The 23,172-nt window shown below is 35.3% G+C and overlaps 1 protein-coding gene across 1 annotated transcript in view; it reads right to left on the reverse strand.

The window, feature by feature from the left end:
* Positions 1-23,172, reverse strand: part of LOC150081900 (mitogen-activated protein kinase-binding protein 1-like) — a 470,343-nt gene that overhangs the window by 161,834 nt on the left and 285,337 nt on the right. Inside the window, exons 18-19 of the mRNA XM_090378972.1 lie at positions 17,815-17,919; positions 8,104-8,245 (exon numbers count right to left, since the gene is read on the reverse strand). Of these exons, the coding sequence (XP_090235098.1) occupies positions 8,104-8,245; positions 17,815-17,919 (247 nt within the window). The remainder of the gene's footprint in view (positions 1-8,103; positions 8,246-17,814; positions 17,920-23,172) is intronic.

Below are 23,172 nucleotides of genomic sequence, written 5' to 3' on the forward strand. Positions count from 1 at the left end.
TTGCAGGTCTGTCCAGTAGGTAATTGTATGTGGGTGTGTGTACCACTGTTAAGAATGGTAAGGTTCTGTTTATCTAGTAGAGTTTCAATCAGTCGGCCCTGTCTATCTAATTTAGAGGATCCCCATAAAGGGTGGTGGCCATTGAAATCCCCTAGCAAGCAGATTGGGGGGGTATCTGTACTAAAAGTTCTTCGATATCTTTATAAGAGTAGGTATTGTGTGGTGGGAGATAGACTGAGACTAGCATAAATGCAATCTCAGCAATCAGACGCACAGCAACGGCTTCAATTTGGGTTTGAAGAATGATTTGACTAGGAGGGATCTTTGAGTTAATCAAAATAGCTACTCCACCACGAGCAGAGTCAGATGTATTCCGATCTCTTCGATAGACTGAGTAGTTTTTTATAGAAACAGAAATTTTAGCACTTAAATAGGTTTCCTGGAGACAGAAACCCACTGGAGAGTAGCGTCTAATTAAGTACTGAATGTCATCAATGTTGCCTCTAAAGCCTCTACAATTCCACTGTAAAATATAAGGCATTATTTGAGTTTAGAAGAAGCTGTACCTGACTTGGCTGTCTTGTGGCGTTCTGGCTTTGGTTTATTTCTTTTTGGAAAGGTGGGTCGACCTGTGTCCATATCTTCTTCTTCTTCTTCTGCAAATATTTCAAGAATCAGATCTTCCTGTTTAGATGAGTACTCTTGATCCATCAATGTTTCCTGAACACTCTGCTTTGAAGTTGAACTGGAATTATTTGGAGTAGTAGCAATCACTGGCGAATGAGGAGATTTTGCTGGAATCGTAAGAGGCGTATTACTTGCTTGGTCTGTGTGTTTCTGGATATTGGACTGCTGCTGAGAAAGAACAGCTCGAGCCCAGTCAGAGATTGATATGTTGGATGGAACAGTAACATCAGTTTGTGTGGCTATTGTTTGAAATTTTTTTGCAGTACTGGCATAGCTACGGTTAGATATACTGGGTGCAATTAATTTTCTTGCTTCCTGATAAGTAACTTTGTTTTCGACTTTATATTTTACAATTTTTTTCTCCATTTTCCACTTCTCACATGTTTTAGAGTAAGCAGGATGGTTACCCTTGCAATTAGGACAAGTCATTTCTTTTGCCGAACAGTCATTTTGACTGTGATCAGAAGATCCACAGTTAGGACAAGCTGGGTTCCCTCTGCATGCCGTCTGAGAGTGGCCATACTTTTGGCATTTATAGCATCTCAACGGATTAGGAATATAAGGACGAATGCGATAGAGTAGATATCCTGCTTTTACTGATGAGGGCAGATTTGGACTGCTAAAGGTGAGAATGATATTTCTGGTGGGTGTGAGTATATTGTCCCTTTTAGTCATAATTCTTTTGACAACAATTACATTTTGTTCATTTAGCTCTTCTTTAATTTCTTCTTCTGTCACATTCAAAAGGTCCCAACTAGATATAACACCCTTAGATGTATTTAGGGTTGCATGGGCAGTTACCTTTACTGGAATTTTAGCAAAGTTTGTCACTTTCAAGAGTTTTTCAGAATGCCTGCAGTTGACAGTTTCTACTAGTAAGTCCCCCGATTGCAATCTCTTAACCATCTTGGGAGCCCCTGCAATACTTTCCAAGTGTTTTTGGATAAGAAAGGGGGATAGCTTACCAAGAGGCTGTTCTGATAATGAATGCATTATTAGAAATGCAGGAAACTCGGTCGCAGGGGAAATGGTTTTTAACCTCTTTGCTTGCGAAGAGTCATGTTCGTGCTCTGTGTCTAGCCGACTGCTTGTCGGTTCTAAACAAGGAAACATATTTTGTTTCATCTTGGCTCCTTTTAGCCCCTGGCAGATGAACTTTTCTGCCAAGGTTACCGGCCCCGCCACGGGGAGGCAGGAGCAGTGCTTGGAGTGACCAAGCGAAATTAGTGGGAGTTAGTCTATTAGATGTGAAAAATAAAGAAAGGTTACTTTCCTTCCTTGCTCTCTACCAGTACTTTTGATACAAGAGCTACTAAATTAAAGTATTTCTCAAAGAGAGGAACATAAAAGAGAATGCAGAATTCACCTATCAAAAAGTCGCAGTGAAAGCACAAAGAGAAATCGCTCAGTCAATCGCTTGGCACCTGGGGCCGAACAAAATAGCAAGTGTAAAAAAAACAATTTTTTCTGCAATTAAGTTTTAATAAATAACATCAAAAAATTATATTTAACAAGTTTTGCAATCCATTAGTAAAAGGTCAAGCATATTCCAAGCAGAATTCACAAAAAACCCAAAAATTTTTTCAGAAATAAAAAGTAAAATTTGGCACCCATCAACACCAGGTGCCACCATTTTTGTAACTACTGTTGGAATAAGGGAAATAACTGTGATTTCCCTTATTCCAAAAGTCACTGCACACCACTGTAACAAGTATTAGTAACTAGATGATACTGATAACCAATCGTTTGTTCAGTGATTTTGATCACTAGATTACCACTGAAAATTGAAAATGGATTGGAAGAGAAATTATCACCCAAATACAAAAAAATATACAATGGGCTATCACAGTTGTTTATTAAGAGAAGCAGTAGAACAAATTGCAAAACCCCTATCTGTTACAGCAGGTGCACCTTTGGAATCACCTGAAGTCCCAAAAGACCAGAGATATGTAAATGACTTTCCAATTTACAAAGGTAGTTCCAAGTGTGAAATGGTAACTACAGAATCCATACGTTTAACAACTCTGTGGCAAGTAAAATTATGGAATCTACAATTAATTTAATTTAAAAAATTAAATATAATTAAAAATGACATTTTAATATGGTTAAAAACATCTGAACACCCTGTGTTCAGATGTTTTTAGCTTTTATTACGTATTCTCCGTATACGTAATAAAAGCTAAAATACTGAATTTTCGCATTTTTTCTTTTAAACAATATGCTGTCTTTTAAAAACAATTTTTCCAGTGTACTGTTTTTAACTGTTTCAATTGAAGTCATACTAAAAAATGGTGTTAAATAAATTCCAGAGGGTGAGCAGATACTTAATAATGATGAGTAGATAATTAATGTTTGTTATAAATTACTTGTTTACAAACACTACAAATTAAGTATGAAAAGTTAGAAACATCTGGTTATTCTTTACCAAAATTTGTTGGTCTGAAAAGAGCCACTTTCCAGAAGAATTTGTAGGTGACTATTTCATAGAGAAAGAGTATTTAAAATGCAGCTAAAATTGTCAAAAAGTTAAGAATGCAGAATCATTAAAAAGTTAAGAATGCAGAATCATTAAAAAGATGATATGATTGCAGAATCATATCATCTTTGATCCAATAATTATTTTCCAAATCTTTCACATGCTGTACACATTAGACTCACCACCAATAAATGTTACTTGCCATATAGCATTTGTTTGATTTGTTGTGGCTGTACCCTTCTTACAGTTCATCTTTCATGTAATGTTTTGTCTCTGCAATTTAATTTTCTCACACGATACTTAACAGTTCTGTTTTTAATGCATCCAGCAGATAAGAAATTTAATGCTGTACTTTTTCCAAGAATTTGTTGGAGCCATCTTTATTTGCTGTGAATGATGGTGTGCATTATCAAAGATGAGTAGGCTTCATTATGGAATACTGGGTAATAGATGGACTATAACTCATTGCTAAAAATTCCCAGCATTTACTGAATCATGGTAATTTCTCTGCTGTTTTTTTCAAAAACAAAGGTTTTGAGAAAAACAGCAGACTTGCACCTGAAATCCAACCATTTTCAATACTAGCATGCAGAACAACGAAATGTGTACCATCACTGGTACTTGCATTTTTGAAAAGACAGCTCCTAGATTCATCTTGCTAACCCTCCCTTGGTTTTGGATGCATAAATATCCATGTTTCGTCTAAGTAAATAACTAGATAAGGATTTTTTTGATCAAAGATTATGCTTCATTTGTTGCAGATATCTTCTGACAAGTGCTATATCTGCAAACCAAGTTAAAACTTTACAGTTATTATGCTTCTGCCATTCAAATCCAAGATCTTTCACGACACAGTGTGGTGAAGTACAGCTACCAATGAATTTAATCTTTCTATCTTTAATCAACTTAACTAAATTATTTAATGCTACATTAAATTATTACTGAAATTTGACATTCTGGTAATACCTGTCCATCTTTTCGGTCTTCTTTTTCCTGGTAATGATGGATGTTCAGTCACTACATACTTTGCAATATTTGCTCGAGAAATTCCTAATGCCTGTGCTTTCAAAAATGGATACAATGTTTATCAGAGGACTTCCATTTTCTTTTTCCTTTACAAAATAGGCTACCACATTTCTAAACATAATTTGAACAGTTGACTGTACATAGGGAAGTCAAAAAAAGGTTTGCATTCACCCAGAAGTAATTGTGATAAAACAAACACTATGTATTACACTTTTCCAACATAGTCACCAGATGAAATGACACATTTTTGCCACCTCTCAATACACTTCCACAGGCTAGTTTTGTAGTCCTCTGACTGTCCTTCAAACCATGATTCAGCAACAGAAATCACCTCATTATCATCAAGGCAAAGTGTTTTCCATGAAGAAAGGACTTCAGAGCAGAATAGATGAAGAAATTCGATAGTGCAAGGATGGGGGAATAAGCAGGATGTGGCAATATTTCGAACCCACATTCACAGGCACAATTCACTGTGAATGTGAATGTGAGTTCACATTCACAGGCACAACTCACTGCAGCATGCGAAGAATGTGCAGGGGTATTATCGTGGAGCAGACGCACACCTTTTTGACAGCTTCCCCATCTTTTTTTCTTTTAACAGCATGAAGCATTATGAGGGGGTTGAAATAATACTTTGCTGTCATAGTACAGCCCTTTTGAAGGTAATCTGTTAATATTACACTATGCCAAAGTAATCTGTTAATATTACACTATGCCAAAGTAATCTGTTAATATTACACTACACTATTGATCCCAAAAAACTGATAGTATCACCTTGCCAGCACTTGGTTTCACCTTTGCCTTTTTTTAGGGGGGGGTGATCCTCTTGCTTTTCCTGGCACATTGAAATTTCATGTGCACACTATGCCCTTTCCTTCTTCTGGTAAGGGGTCAGAAGTCTTGGAACCATCTAGCAGACACTTTACTCATATGTACCTGTTGATGGATGATGTTTTCCATAGACCCTACATTAATTTGGAGCTCTGCAGCTAGTTCTTTGGTGCTAATACAGCAATCTTCCAGGATTAATGCCTCAATTTTTGCAACAATCTTTTCTGTTCCAGTAGTTGCTGGATATCCTGGAATTTCTTCATCATGCACTGAGGTTATTCCACATCTGAATTGTTTATACCAATGTGCAACACTGTAACCTGGGCAGTCTTCTCCATAAACAGCAATCATTTATTTGTGAATTGTTTTGGGTGTTTCCCCCTTTCAGAAAAAGGAACTAATCACTGATCTATATTCCACTTTATCCATTGTAACACTTCATTCAGTGCTGCAAAAAAAAAAAAAAAAAATGAATTTTCAGATTGAAACCAAAATTTGTGGGGTTGTTACAGAGATTTCAAGGTATCAAACAAAAAACAAATTTTCATCTTTCTGTCACAATTACTTCTGGGTGAACTGAAATATTTTTTGTGCCCTCTCCCCAATAAAATTCTTCCTTTCAATGAAACACTATCACTTGAGTTTGCCATCTTAACTTTTACTGTTTGAGGAAGAAGGGTGGGGTTTATCTCAGTCATCCATCAGGATCTTTTCTTGTAAAAGTCACATTTTAAAAGAAAATATAGATAACAATGTTTTCTTCAAAACAACTTTGTGCATTTCATATATATAAAAACATACTTTATTTAGTGCTGTTTTTTTTGGGTCAGTTGCCTATAATTTGCATCATAATGCAGAAATACTTTCTGCAGAAGGAGCATAAAAATTTAACTGAGATGGACCATACCAGGAGTGGGGAACCTTTTTAACTGAGATGGACTATTCCAGGAGTGGGGAACCTTTTTACGTTGGAAGGCCATATTTTATTCAACCAAGATGCTATTAGGCCACATGTTGAGAATTTAATATATATATAAAAAAAATTATATTTTTGTAGGCATATTTACAATTTTAATTACAGCCTGTTATTGTATGAGGAATTTATACAAAAAAAATTAGCGAAGACATTTAGCAATAATGATAACAAAACTAAAAATGGACAAACTTAGACAACAAACCATTTAATGACTTTTTTGCGACTGCTTAATGCCAGATAGTAGTCTGATATTTGGTTCCAACATCGGTGAGCTTAGTTTTAATTGGTCCTCTAAGTGATTATCCATCATCTGAGATTTCAAGCTTGTTTTAATTTGTGTCATATATGAAAATGTTGATTCACAACAGTAGGTTTTGCCAAAACAAGATAGCATTCAATGAGCATGTTAACGTAGGTGTGGGTATTCAACAGCATTTTTACATATTTGAAGAGGATCCTTCGCATCAAATAGACTTCAGAATGTTTTCTGAGAGCTCAATTAATTCCACCTATAAGTCATCATGTGCTTTGGAGACATCAATCAGGTGAGGCCGAAAAGCTAGTTTCAGTGTGAGATCATGTTTCTCAAAATCAGCAAACCTTTCATTGTATTCTTCAATCAGGGAGTCTATAACAGCTGTGTATTCTTTCATGTTGCATTTCCTTAAACTTAAACTGTAAACCAGGGGTGGGCAACAGTTGGCCCGCGGGCCACATCCGGCCCGCGACGATGTTGAATCCGGCCCCCTCGGTAAATGCATAAATATAGAAAATAAATACCTGACTACACTCGCCGTAAACGTTCGGCTTAATTCGGTTCAATCGGGAATCGCGGCCAGTACAACAGTAACCAAGTGATTCTACGCAGCGTCAAAGAGTTATTTCCTGATTATTATTGTAGCATCGATCGAACAAAGTTCCTTTGGGTTTGACTTCTTATTGAAAAAAATAATATTGGTGCGAGATATTTTATGTCTTTTCTAATTATTAATTTTTAATTTAATATAATTTATAGCCCATAAAATAAGCCAATTAAAAAAAAAAAAATTGATGCCGAATGCCGCATTTTCAATGATAATTGGACATTCAGATATTTTTTTTTAAAATACATTAATAATTTGGTAATTCAAGTAATATAACATTTTTTAGGTTCTGATTTTTTTTTATTAAATCGTTCAATCTATTCCAGCCCGCATCATGATGCGAAAATTTCATTCGGCCCGCTGACGAAAAAAGTTGCCCACCCCTGCTGTAAACTAAATTTTATAAGAAGAATAATGATAAATAAAAACAGAGAATAGATAAAATTTACCTTAAAAATATTTTGAGTTTGGTGCTATGTCATGAAATAAAAGGTGGATTTTGCATTTGAGAGAAACAGACAAAAGGCCACAAATGGTATCCCAAAAGGCTGCAAGTTCTCCACCCCTGGACTATACACATGTATACATGAAAATAACATCACCGTCGCCCTCAACAAGTAACAGGATAAACCAATGAATAAATGTGCACAGCTTTAAAACAAAGCTTCTGTCACTTGTATGTCCTTGCCCTGTTCATAAAGCTTTAGTTAGGTTTTGGAGAAAGTTTTTTTAATTAATCATTTGTATTTTAGAAGAGACGGCGCCTCCATAGCCAGGTGGGCAGGAGCAGCAGTGCGTAGCACACGCTTCTTGATTAGACCGGGGTTCGAGCCCATGACCACCAAATACGGAGGATGCGGAAAGGTCAGGGAATGACCACCGCATATTCCCAGAGCAATATGGCCTTAGTTGCTAATGCTCCTAAAAACCAAATAACAATAACAATTAGAAGAGACAGAGGTCTGGTGTAAGTGATATTATGTTATATTCTTGAGTAATCGTGTTTTCATCCAGCTGATAACTTAATAATAGTGGCCATTATGGCTGGGTAGAATGTCATTTGCATATTGCTAGTAATAAAATGGGGGATGTTCAGTAAACTGTAAATAAATGGTGTATCTAAATTTGATGATGTATCATAGAATAAATAAACTGTAATCCTTCATTATAGAATAATTAATAACAAGGTGTCAACAAACAAACATAACTGTTTGCTGTTAACAAATAAAACATATACATCATACCTGCTTTTTAGCCCAAGAAGGTAACTGTCCAATATTAAAATGATAAGAGGGAGGACTTTCATTCCTACTTTCAGAAATGTGCTTCTTATTTTCTTCACATTCAGCAGCTTGAAAAGGTTTAGTAATGGCTACAGCACTTTTCCTAAAGAAAAAAACACTTAAATCTGCTTATACTATATAAAGGATTTTTGTCTTGTCTCTGCATCAAATGAAGGTAATTTCTATAGTTTTATTTGTGATTTAAGGAATGATTTTAAAATTTCTCTATTGAGCCAAGATTTTTTAGAAATTCCAATATATTTCTTTAACTTATGGAATGACAACACATAGTAAGGATACTGATAACTTAATTCTGATAGGGTTTATATTTAAAATATAAAAAATACCCTTACATTATGACATCTCTGTGCAAATCACTGTCAGAGGCTAAACAACGTAAAAAAAAATTAATTAACGAGGCTGCGCTTACATGCTTTGAAATTGTGATACAAGGCTGTTTTATTTATGTATTTACACTTTTAAAATTTTTTTTGTATGATGTAAGACTGTTTATCTAAAGTATTTGACCTTTTCTGCATGTAAAACAACTGATTAATATTATAGTTTGCCATCCATGGTAGTAATCTCTTCCTCTTGGAAATATAGCGGATATGATCAAAAGTTTGGGGGGACTGAAATTGGGATATCATAAAGCTTACTGGCTTATTCGGAAAGCCAGTAAGTAGTCTCCATGACATTGTATACATTGATTACAATGCTTCTGATGCTTTCTTGGCTTACTTTGAAATATTAGTTCCTCTGTCACAATTTGAATAATTTCCTAAGTCACTGCAAATCTGTGATCTTGCAAAGGACTTTAAGCTTCACAAAAATATATATTTTTGTAAAGAGCCATTATAGTTCATAATCAGAAAAAATTAACCACACATATTTGTCGTACTGTTAGTACCTTGGTCCTTCAAGTCCTGGTGGGCATCATTACCCTGGATCTGGAAGTTATTTGCCATGGGCTGCACTACAGACTCATCAGGAATTTACCAGCAACTATACTAGACCACAAAATAAATCTGGAAAATAATGTTAAACAAGAGAAAAAGCCTAACCAACAAACTCCTACTTATTTGGCAGACAAGGTGGACTGAATCTGGAAAAAAAAAAAAAAAAAAAAAAAAGAGCCATTATCAAAAAGTTTCTACCCGATATAATCGAAGTATACCTGAAACTAACACCCTAGTTCTCCCCGGGGACTAAATAGAAAGTTTCTTATTACAGCCAGGGTTCAATTAAACAGAAATTGGTATCACTAGGCTTAACTGAAGGTCCCCACTGCAGTTGTGGATAGACAGAAGATTGGGAGAATTTGCTCTACATCTGCCCTGATGAAAAGGTGCTCCCATGGTCAGGAACAACTTTTCATCAATGAGGAAAATTACTATTTTTCATTCACCCAATTTGTCCAAGACCTCTTTGCAAGGAGAACAAGTTTGAGAAATGCCTTACAAGATTCGAATATCATATCCTCTAGGACCTTATAACAAACTTGGTTCCCCGCGGATAACCACTGACTGACCTACTACTGGATTAGACAAATCTTTAACTAAATCTGCCACCTGGTCTCACATTCCACTGGATCTGACTGACAACTCACTGATACCTTGCTAACCCCAGCAGCCACCAGGGCAGGATTATGCTAAACTGTCCTCTGACAGGGTAGGATACACTGGGAGAATCCACTCAGCAACCAAAGATGCCGACGTGACGACTCAACACACAGCACCCCCAGCTATGTGGCTTTACCTTCTCTACTTTCTAGGAGATGGAGATACCCCCAGTGCTGCCCCCCCTTGCTGCTTGGCAGATGTCTTCTGCATCCTCCAGTTTTCTTTCTCTTATCTTTCCCTTCTTGCACTATTCCCACATGCTCCTTTTTAATTTTTTTTTTTCTTTTTTTTTTTTGGGCCCTCCCTGGGAAGCTCAGATGACCCCAGGGTCAGCATAGCTAGAGTACTGATTATGAACTCCCTGGCCCGACTTGGCTCCCTGTGCCATGAATGGAAATTAGGGGTGAGTTGTGCTCCAGGGGTCTCTAAGCTAAGAGGCCAAAAAACAACAGAACCACACACACACACACACACACACACACACACACACACACACACACACACACACACACACACACACACACACACACACACTGTCCTTTACAGGAAACTGTATTTAATACAAGAGAACTGATGATTTGATTATTGTAGAGTTGTGGGCACCACCAGTGCCACTAGACCCTAAGCACTAGGTACACTATATACTATGTTACCAGTGATGGTTATCTTGCCCAGCATGGGATCTTCATGCTGGGTCAGGCAGGATGACTCTGTCCCAATATCACTTCCTTCGGTTTCACCTAATAGTCCCTTCTGGGCAGGATTCATGGAGCCTATGCTCCCTTTATTCTTCTGCTCACTGATAAGATCTGACCAAGTGTGGAATACTGGCACTTAAAGTGTGCGATTGCCTTGCGACTGAGCTGGGCATTCTCTTTTGCCCACTTCGTTACTCCTGTACCTTTTCTCCCACCTCTCTTGTCTATTCCCTTGTGCTCATTTCTAATAATTTTTTAAGGGCCCTCTCTGGAAAGCTTAGGTTACTCTGGGGTTGGCCCTACCAAAGCAACTTCCCTTCCACCTGGCCTGGCTCCCCATGCCCAGTAACTAGGGTTTGCTGGTACTCCACTGGTTCCTAGTGCAGATGAACAACATAACCCCTACATTACACCACATAAATCACATATCATTCACACTAGCTGGCCTTTATAAGGTACTGCATTCAACACAAGACAACTGATCACAGAGTTGTGGGAAACCGCCAGTGCCGCTAGACATTAAACAGTATGTACAGGAAAGCCTCACATAACGCAAGTTCGATTAACGCGAATTTCAGTTAACGCTATTTGAAAAATTATACCACTTTTCACTTTACATGATGAAAATTTCCAGTTAACGCGATCTTTTTTTTTTTTTTTTTTATGCGATAGTTGAAAAAGATTTGAATTGCGTGTTAAGCTTACCGCGAGTAGTACGGTCAATAAACAAACGTTTGCCTGCTGCCCGCCTCGGTGTGTTCCATCGGAAGAAGACGTGTTACTTGTTTGTCTCCTGCTAATAAAGTCAATGCACACTTGCATAAAAATTCAAATTTTTAAATGAGCCAAATGAAAATGTTACCGCGAAGGAGATAACGATAAAAGAATTAGATGAAATCTTTCGTATCGCATAGAACCTCAAACAAAAGGTTTGAGGTTCTCTGCGATATTTATTTCGCCAGGGCCCAGAGAAGATTGTTGTCAGCTATTGGAAATTGATTGATGAAAAGAGAAAGTCAACACTGTTCAAATATTTCCACAACAGTCATTTCTTCATTGTGTATTTTATGTCAGAGATTCTCAAACTTTCTCAGTTCATGGTGCTCTTAGTGTCTCAGTAATTTTTTCAAGGCGCACTCAGACCAAAAGAAATACCTAACAGTTCCGCTTAGTTGTTAGGTCCAAACAACTTAATAAGAAATGTTGAAACTGTGAACTACCTCGAGCTAGTAGTTCGCGCGGTGTCCGACAGATGTCAAGTATCGCTGTGTTTCCCTCAAAAATTTAAAATATTCCACGGTGTGCAGTTTGGGAACTGCTGTTTTATGCAATAAACATTTAATTCCATAATTATTTTCATTATCTTTTACATTGTATACAGTTAAAAAGTTATTTAAAAGGTATTTTTAAAATTCCTTATGGACATTCCAGGTCAAGGACCAATTATAATTTTTCCTATTGGTTATTATATTCGATTAACGCATTTCCGTTTTGCGTGAGGCGCTCGCAGAACGAATTAATCGCGTTAATCAAGGCCCTCCTGTACTAGTATGTTACCAGTGATGATGTTATGGTTATCCTTTCAAAATTGCAATATCTGTTTGGCATATGGCATTCTATAACATACCAGTCTGTGCTTAGGACATCTCCAAGAATCATAGGTCCTTGCTCTTTAATAACTTAGGAATAGGGATCTTATCGTTGAAATAATACTCTGTAATTTACTGCATGCATGAAATATGATAACTAAGCAAAATCTTGGTTAGCATTAGAAATGATGTGATAGCAGGCTGATATTCAATATCAACAGGAACAGAAAGTTCAATATAACTATTTATTGTTTTGGCATTTCTTTACTGCTAATTCCAGAAAGCTACACATAGTGAGATTAATCCTGATATCTAGTGATCGAATAAATCACTTTTTTTTTTCACAACATATCTTTATTAACTATCCATATTTTGATGGTTCTTTTCAAAGTAGTCCACATTTGATGAAATGCACTTACTCCAATATTTTTGCCATTCTTCAAAAGCATAGTGGAAGCCATTTTTTGACATGCATTTGAGAATCATCTGCATTGTTTTTACAACTTCTGATGACTGGAAATGTTTTCCTTGCAGCTCCTTCTTTAACTTTGGACAGGGGCAGGGCTGTAGGGCATATGAGGAACACATTTGACATTAAAGCTGGCTAAATACTCAACAACAGTATAAGCAATGTGAAGACTTGCATTGTCATGATGCAGCATCCACCCCCCTGTGTGCAGTTGTGATTGTTTGCACCGAATGTGATCCTGCAAAGTATGCAGTACAGTTCCACAGTAAGGTCCTGTAACAGTCATATGACATGGCACAGCACACAACATGCTGGTAAAGCATTCCATGAATGTCAAAAAAAGAGATGATCATAACCTTTCCTGCAGAAGCCACAACTTTTTCTTGTTTCGGTGTTGGAAATGATGTAGACTTCCAAACAGAGCTTACTCTGTGGGTCGAAATGGTGAAGCCATGTCTCATCCCTTATCACCTTATGGAGAACCTCACCATCTCCCATAACCATCCATTGCAGCTCCTGACAAACCTCCATGCCAATTTGTTGTTGTTCAGGTGTGAGTAGTCTTGGAACCCTGCATGCCCAAACATGCCATACGCAAATGGTCATGGAGAATATTGTGCGTGCTTCCTACTGATATTCTCAACATCTCTGCCAGTTGCCTTATTGTTAAGCACCCAAAAATTTTAATTGAGAAATATAATTCTTGTATGTATAATACGGCTAAAAAATTAATTAAAAAAATGCATTTTTAATCTTTAAGCTGATCTTCTCTCACCATTACAGTAGCAGTGTAATGATGAGAGAAGATCAGCTTCTCTCATCATTGCAGTAGCAGTGTTTATGGTTTCTGTGGTTGGAGCTCCAGGGTCGCTGATTTTTATGATTGAATCAAATCCATCTTTAAACATCCTAACTGCCTACAAGCTGAACTATATGGAAGCATAGATTCATAAGCCTCTTTTAACATTTCATATGTTTCAGCTGATGTTTTCTTCAGATAGACACAAAATTTGTGAGTAGCATAAGTGTTCTTTGCATGTCACGTTCATTGTTACATAAGAGAAACTGAAAAGGCATAAACTTGACCTACTGCCAAGGTTACACTGTGCATTGAGTCAAGTGCACAGTTTCTATGTGACGCAGCTTGGTTTGGTCTTAAATTCCAGCTCAACTAAAAAGAGCAAACAGTACAGTTGTTCATGGAAAATTATGATTATTCTTTATTGATCTCTGTAAAAGAGTTTTGGCAATGCTAAATGTATTTAGCATTGCCAACATGCACACACATGCATGCACTCAGGCTTTCCATATAAGAATAATATGTGGTTTGGCTCACTTAAGACATTAAATAGTTAAATGTATTAGTTAAATGTCATTAAATATCAGGCATATTAGCAAATAGCAATAATTCTTTATAAAAATATAGCAACAAAATGCAATGATTTTTATGTGTGAACTGAGAATATTTCATTTCCATACAACAGAGGTTCTTAACCTTTTGCTTTAAGTGAGCCAAGTTTTGTAGCTTACAATATGTGCGAGCACCATATATTAAAATATACATTTTTTTGCTTAATGATTAAAAATACATTTTTTAATTAATTTTTTAGCCGTATTATATATACAAGAATTATATTTCTCAATTAAAATTTTTGGGTGCTTATTACCTTATCAGTGTGAATCTTGACTTTAAAGAGATGATGCCAAACCTTTGAAATTAATTTGTCCATTAAAAAGAGATAACTGCAAATTTTCTTCCAGATGTTTTGTCAACAATCTTTTCCTTTTTTTTTGTTTTTGATATTGTTTTTAAAGAAGTTTTCTTTATTGCTTCCTATTAGAAAAGCTTTTACTTCTTCAAAAACCACCCAAATTCTGGAGAGTGCCTTTCCACGACTGATCCAATGAACCTCTGTATGGGTAATAAGATCAGAATGCGGTGCTTAAAGATCTTCCAAAAATATTTTTTGGAAGTCGCTTATTTAGGGATTTAGCAATAAAATGGTTGATGACTTTAACAATGACTTCAAGACATCCTATAATTTCTTTTTGATTTTTCAATCATGAAAACAAAGCCTCAATATGAATCAAACAGTGATAATGCACAAAATTAGATATTGTTTCATCTCTATTAAGATAAGTAATTTGATTTGATTTGATTTGGGTTTTACTGGCGCATTAGCAACTAAGGCTATAATGTGCCAAATCCAGGTCATATATAAAAAGTTAAAACATTCAGTGACCTAATTAGTTAGGCCACCATTAAGATAAGCAATAAGGCCTTTGTTTTTACCTATCATGAAAGGAACACCATCTGTAATAATTGATACAAGTTTATTCAGATCAATTTTGTGCACTGTGAGGAATGTCATAAGTGTGTCATATACATCTTTTCCAGTTGTATGACCATAAGTGGCAAAAAAAGCCAAAAAATCTTTTTCACAGCTGCCCTCATGCTGAATCAAATGAACAAAGCACATGAATTGTGATATGCCCGAAACATCAGTTGACTCATCAAGTGCCAGTGAAAATAATACACAACTTTCGATTCTACCTAATAATTAAATCTGCCAATTTTATGGACTCAATTTGAAACTGTATGATTACTCAAAGGAATATTTTTGATGGAACTAATCAAGGTAGCTTTCTGTTTTTCTGGTAAGATGCCTTCTAGCATCTTACCAGAAAGTAAGCACTTCTAATGTGACACTACACAGTTTTTTATCATTTCACCACTAGTGTAAGGTAATGAATTCTTTTCAATTATATTTGATAAAATGAATGAAATTTCATTCGCTAACACTTTACTACTATTAGCTTGACCTAAATTTAAAAATTTTTCTGTCTTTCAAGTTTCTTTTTTTCTTCTTGAAGTTCAGCTTTTCTAATATCACTGAATTTGGGAAAATCTTCATGAAAATTCCTATGATATGTTTGGTAGTCTTTCACAAATTGACTTCCAATAGCCAGCCAAACATGCCTGACATAATAGGCAAATTACAACAGCCCCACTACTATTATCTATTACCAAATAATCATATTCCCAAGAGGACATAAATGCATACTTTTTAATTTTTTGTTTCTTCGCATTTGAAATATGTAGGTCCAAATCAGATGATTGCGAAGGTAGTGTTAATGCATTGTTTTTTTCCCTCATCAACTTACGGTTTCTTTTTAAAAACTTATCCATTTTGAAAGGGTTTAGTAACTTTAGTTAAATATGTTAAAAAAAAATACATTTAAGTGTTTGCACACAAAATCAGAAGATTTTTTTTACTATAACACTTTCATCACCTTTAAATTTCATCATCAACATATACTGTACATATTGCAGCAGCACAGCTGAGCGAAACCTGGCAGAAGCGTGTTAAAACCAGAAATTGAGAATCACATGAGGCAGTATCCTCGGTCTGTAGCGACACTACAACAACAATGATCGTACTTTCAACAAAGTATTTTGTAAAAATTTTTTCTTACTAAATAAATGTTGACATTTTAATGACATTTATTTAATTAATAAGAAAAAAAATTAAGAATACCACCAAAGTGTCAAATTTGATCGTTTTTGAAATTAAAACGTTGTGAAATATATAATTTTCTTCCAATCATTAACAAAAGAAAGGATTTTCTAACGAAGATTGACATGGATTTTTGTAGAATATCGCAGAAAGTTGAGAAATAAAAAGCGCCATTTTTAAATACAAAGATTTATATATAAATTTTTTAGCTTTTAAGCGAAGGTGTTTGTGAGCACTCATTTTAGGATTGGTCGTAAGTAAAATTTATTTTTTAAAGAGCACAATGGTGATTGCAAGCACCAGGTTGAGAACCCCTGCCATACACCTATAATACTGTCTATTCACTCCTCCAACACACAACAACAAACAGAACATCTAATGCTTCAGCTACTATATATAATTTATGGATAGTCTATGTGATTTCTATCACATAGACTTTGGGAAGGCTCAATTAACCATTCTACAAGAACCAAATATACAATTTTATGAAAATCAATATAAAAGTCATTACATGCAGATGGATGGATGGATAAACATTTCAAGTTCAAAAGTGAACTGAAATGTGTGAAGTATGCTGAAAGTTGCTGTTTGCAAAAGTTGGTCTTTGGTCACTGGTCAAATTGGTCCTGCTCTTCTTCCTCCCAGTCTGCACAATTAACACCCTTAGTACCTTTAAACAACTGTTTATTCTGATTTTGCCATAGAAAATTCCAGAAATCTTTGTTATTTTTCAAGCAAAAAGTAAAATATAGGACCAAGTTAAGCCTAGTCTTGATAATTATATGCATGTTTTTAAAATAATGAATTTAAAATCTCTCACATGCAATCATTGATATGTGCATCAATGATTGCATGTGAGATTACAGTCTCATTACAATCATTACACTCTCTGGCCCCACATCACAGAAGACTCATCACTCAAATGTGTGGTTTTCTAATTGATATTTTACTTGCTGTCAGTCAAAAATAATAATAATGTAGATAATAATAATCAAATATAAGAGTTGATAAAAAATTCATCTAAAGTGCTGCACAGATGTTTTATTTCCAAAAAATTATTAAAAATATTAGTTTTTAATAAAAAAAAAAAAAAACTTTTCATTGATGTGTTCAGAAAATACTGAAAATAGGAGTGGCATCAAAAAGTGAACAATTCTGGATTATTTCTTGCCACTTTTAAGATATAAATTGTGTGTAACTTTTTACCCCACTACATGAATGTGCATGCGATGAATAGGAAATCACTGGCACATCCGATTATGGATTAATTTTTATCTGGGCACTCTCCAAATTATAGCAAACTTCAAGGGTGGGAATTTTACTATATTTTGGAAATTTACTATATTTTGAAGAACTCAGATAAAAATCATTTAATAATGTAATAATCAGGCTTTCCAAGCAGAAAAATGTGTACATGTTTTTAATTCAAAAGTTTGTTCTGCTGTAGGCATTAAAACTTAGGCGATTTAAAGGAAATGCAATTCCAAGATAATAATACAAATGGCAGAGTAGTGTGGCAACACCTGGTGCCATGAACTTTGTTCTGCTGTAAGCACTATCACCCCCCACATTTAGTTAAACAGTTTTAAATTCTACTACAAGTGAGGATGTGTGATTTCATTTTTCATGAGTTTATTAACTACCATGCAAAAAATAACTAATTGTGAAATAAATTCTATCAATATAAAGATTTTAAATTTAAAATAATGCCTACACAATAATAAATAACTGTACTTCTCATTTTACATTGATTTTAAGAATTAAAAGATACTTTACCTATTTTGCCACAAACTCGACAAATGAGAAGTTTCAGAAAGACAGTGCTTTGCATTTATGAGATTCTGAATCATCTTTGTTGGAAGTTTCCATATAAAAATGCATCTAAAATATATAAGTACAAGGGAGAGTGAAATTATATAATGTATATATTCCAAAAATGGCAGGTTGCAATCAATTTATTAACATGCCACATATCTAATGATACAACTATTTTAGAGAGTAAAGGAAAGAGTTTAAATTTTTGCAGGAGACATTATGATGTTTTAGATATCATTTAACTTCAATAATATCTAAATTGTTTAATTTTATTCAATAGAAATAACTGCTAACAGAAACAAGCATAAATGCTAATTAGAAAATGTTAAAAGAAGTAGTTATAGAAGCCACCGATGTTTTTATACCTTTAAAGTGTTATCATTCAGAGATTAAACTGAAAAATGGATGAGTACATAACTGATAAACTTAGGAAATGAAAAGTCACATGAGCTTATTTTAACTTATTAAAAGACTGGAATAGAAATTACATTGTGAATAATTACAAGGTGAATAAGGCATAATGGGATTTATTCAATTATATTTAAAGAAAGAAATAGGACAGATTGTCCAGCCTCTGTCTCTATAACTGGAGAATATGAGGATTCAGATAAAGTTGCTATAGACCTTACCTGAATCCTGGTATTCTGCACATCACTTGAGTCACCTAGAGATGTGTAAATGTGCTCCTCCTCCTTTTTATTCTTAGGAATTTTTGGCATATCAGCTGCACCATAACATTAACATTAGCATTAGTAGAGGCATATGATACAAGAAAGCAAGCTTATGCAGCATCAGCCAAAAAAAAAAAAAAAAAAATCCCATTTCATCCCTCCATTCGTTCCAAATGCCTGTCCAGCTCAGCCTTAATTTATTTAGGCTATTAGCTTCCACAACAAAAGATGGAAGCCTGTTCCACCAATCAACTACCCACTGGCTAAAGGCAAATTTCCGCACCTCTATTCTACAACTATCTTTCTCAATTCGAAACTGTGCCCCCCTCAGGTTTTTAGTCTGAGCAAGATGAAGAATCCCATCAGCATTCAGCTTGCTCAACCCATTCAAGGCCTTATACACCTCAATCAACAACCTCACAGGTGCCTACTCTCCAGGCGCTGGAGAGTAGGCACCTGCGAGGCAAAGGCTTAAATTTTGCAAATTGCAAAACTTAAGCCTTTCTTGGTAAGAGAAACCCTTTGTTCCCCTCAAACATATCATACTACCATAATATACATAAAACATACCCTAGGCATTGACTATGTGTATGGTATATTTTGTGTGTGTTCACATGTATAGTGAAAGTGTGTTTGTGGGTTGATCTGTATGATGATACAGAGTGAAATAAATTGCAGACCATGAGAGTTGTTGTTGTTGTTGTTGTTGTTATTTGGTTTTTAGGAGCATTAGCAACTAAGGCCATATTGCTCCGGGATATGCGGTGGTCATTCCCTGACCTTTCCGCATCCTCCGTATTTGGTGGTGACGGGCTCGAACCCCGGTCTAATCAAGAAGCGTGTGCTACGCACTGCTGCTCCTTCCCACCTGGCTACGGAGGCGCCGACCATGAGAGAAAGACTTTCTTGTTGGTAAAGGTCTTCAGTTTCTCAGCACCACCTTTTCACTTCAACAACTATATGATAATTCCTAAAATTCTGAAATGCAAGGCACCCTTCAATGACCATAAATATGAAAAATTTGAACAGACATGATCCAAACTGTCTGGAGAAAGGAGCAACCTAGTCCAGCACAGTTTTGAGACTACCTGCAAACTAGCATGCAGTCTTGCACTGGCATGTCTTTGATAACTTCAATATGATTTTTCTGGTTGGACTTTCATATAAATTGGGTTTTGAATTTGTTCAGGGTAGATTAGGTTAGAACAAACCACAAATTTTGAAGTATCTACCTGAGAAGTTATGGTGTGTCTATAATGTTCATAAGAATCACACCTTTCCTGTCCAAGAAGAAAGTGCCCAAAACTTTTCCTTCTGAGGAAGTGTCTTGAATTTTCATACACAGAAAATTCAGAGATACATACTACAATCCACTCATGGATCTTAGCATGGTATTTTGGAAACAGTGCATCCACATTTCACCAACAGTGACAATCTACAAGAGGAAGGCTTCTCCACATGCTTCATATTTTGTTGGCAACTGAGAAGCAACTTTCCCCCCTTTGAAGTTTATGGTTTAGTTTCAGCTGTTCTGGAAATAATTAAACTGTTAATTATATTAAATGAAAACCCACAAAAATGTGAATAATTTGAATAAATGAGTGCTAGAGAGAGAGAGAGAGGAAATTTATAAGAAATATTCTATATTCTGTGCACGGTGTTGCTATCTGGAATACCATGCACAGCACATCAACAACCTAAAAAACTATGAATGTGTATTCACAGTGCAAGCAGTAAATGAACAGAGGAATGTGATGTCATAGTGGAACATTACCTCAAAACAGAGTTGTTTAAATTGCTACTACTAACTGGTTAATTGCTACTCAATGTGATTTTTGTAAGCAATTTCAATGTCATAAGGCATCACCAAACTATGTGATATAGATGCTTGCAAAAATGTTCAGAGAAACTGGGAATATGATTGTTGTGAGTTACATTTGCACATTGACTATTGTGATAACTGAAGAATGTTTTGACAATGCTTTATTGTGTTGGGATCATGATGGTTATCGTTTTCAACATTTTTGTGGCAAACTGATTAACATCAGACAATAAAAAATTCTTCATTTAATTGTCAGGGGTTCTCATTTAAAATAATCACAACAACTTCAGATGTGAAGAGATCGAGTAAACTTTCACAAGTAGTGGACAAAAAACAGCAGGGTATACTGGACCATACAGTAAATACATGATCAGTGCATAAACCACACAAATCTCTAACTGGCAGTAATCTTGTCATATTTTAACCACTGTTGGCATTTTATGGCATTTGGATTTGGTTGGATTTGGAGACAAAGCTGAAGAATGGTATTACTCATTGATCCATCAAGTAAGTTTAAAGACAGCTTTGTTATATAACAGAAAGACAAAGTCTTCAAAGCCATTTATTTGGATTGCAGGGTGGATTACAATACTGCTATAGAAAAAGACAGATTGGTCTCCAAAAATAGTCGCCCATCATGGCTGGATCTCATCTTCTGCATGTAGGATAGTAGAGAAACAAAACAGCAATAAGTTTTCAAGGATGGCAGTACCAGACATTCACTCTTCAAAAATAATGTTAAATATCAGCCATCAATGGATCCTTAGCTGGTACTGCTTTCTCTATTGCATATAGAGCTGGGCTTAGTGAAAATATTTGTGATGGTTTGTAATTTTTAAAAGAAAATTTTAGAAAATTAAGTGATGAAAAACTCAAAGAAATCTTTGTTGGATTGAAAATTAGAAAATTAGTGTACAATAACAGTTTTGATAAAAATCTAAATCCCATTCAGTTAGTTGTATGGGATCTTTTAAATATTTCGAGAGTTTTTAGGAAATGAAAAAACAGAAAACTATTATTATTACCACCCACTTCACAAGGCAGTAATTTATTTCAACAATCAATTACTCTATGGTTAAACAAAAATTTCTGTACCAATAGTAAAACCGAGATAGTAGTTTATTCCAACAATCAATTACTCTCTGGCTCAATGCAAATTTAAGACCATGCAGTCATTTTTTTAAATTTAGGTTTATGTCTCCCTGTGCATTGTCTAAGAAAAAGTAAGAATACCAACATCGTTAAGTTTACTCAATCCATTTAAAGTCTTAAACGTTTTCAGTCTTATGTGATAAGATTGTGAATCTGATTGCTCTTCTCTGCACCCATTCTAAGAGCTCCATATCTTTCTTACAATATGGCTTCTAGACCTGTATGCAATACTCAAAATGTGGCCTAACCATTGACTTATACAAATGTATTATCACCTCCTTGTCCCTGCTGGCAAAGTTTCAGCAAGGACAAGAAAAACAGTTCATGAGGTTTTGTCAATGATATATATTTGTAAATCTAACAGCCTGTCTGCACTGCTCAGATAACTTAATGTAGGACGTGTAAAATTACCTGTATATCTTGTTCTTCACCATCTCAAATATGGTACCAGCTAATTGGTATGTTATTCTAGGATTACTGCTGCCCATGTGTAAAACCTTACATTTACCACTGTTAAACCTTAATTAGTCTGCTTAATTTTTTAAGTCTTGCTGTCTTAATTCCTGTCATTAACCACCCTGCTAACCTTATGATATGCAAACTTAAACAATAAGCTCAATTTGTCTTCATCAATATCATTAATAAATATTGTAAACAGTGAGGAAAAAGACTCCATTGAAACATTAGTCCAAGAAGAGCAATGCTCATTTATAACTGCCCACATCTTCTGCCACTCAACCATCCCTTTATCCATAGCAGTAACTTTCCCCTAATGCTATACTGTCAAAAAAGTCAAAAGCTTTATTAAAATCTAAATATATGATATCAAAATTATTGTATTTATCTAGTTCCTTTGTTACTGGTGTCATAGTAGCTAATCAGATTGGTCTCTCTCTCTCTCTAACAAATCCATGCATTCATTTCCTTATAATTTCTGTTAAAGGATTTTGCAATACTTCTTTTTTATCAAATGATGTCATTTTTTTCCCCTGTAATAGAATCAAGCTTACAGGTTTATAACTGCACACTTGATTTGCCTCTTGCATCATTTGTCACCACTATTACTATTACATGTCACCCTTTGATCCAATTTGTGAATAGGAGAGACATTTTCTCATCTTCAATCAATAGGAACCTTCCCTGAAACCAAGGATGCTCTCATGACAATGAATAAGGGTTGCTTATCTCTTTTGCTGCTTCTATTAATATAACTGGATAGAATCCATCAGTCCTAGGTGCATTACCAGCTTTCAGCTTCAGCAATCTCTCTTCCACTTTCTTCTCAATTATAACAATATCATTTAGATCCCAGTTAAAAACTGATGTACTTCTCGTCTTCCATCCCTAAAAACACCTTCACTGTGAATGTAGATGCAAAATATTTATTTAGTTTGTCAGCAACCTGAACACTATCATAAATAGTTCTGCCATTCATATCCGGTGGCCAATGTTGTTTATCTCTTTCTCCTAGTATTAACTTAAGCAAACAATTTGTTGCTACTTTTCTTTGCATTCTTAACCAAGGACTTCTCATAATCTGCCTTAATCACAGTTGATAGGGTACTTCTTGTGAAGTACCCTATTTCCCCTGTAATAAAATTTTACATTCTATTTGAATTCCCCCACCCAACATCTGCAATACTTACAGGATTAACTCCCTTTGGGTTTTTGATG

This window comes from Mastigoproctus giganteus, chromosome 8, assembly GCF_048544385.1.
Source record: "Mastigoproctus giganteus isolate SK-2022 chromosome 8, ASM4854438v1, whole genome shotgun sequence".
In the NCBI taxonomy this organism is placed as follows: Eukaryota; Metazoa; Arthropoda; class Arachnida; order Uropygi; family Thelyphonidae; genus Mastigoproctus; species Mastigoproctus giganteus.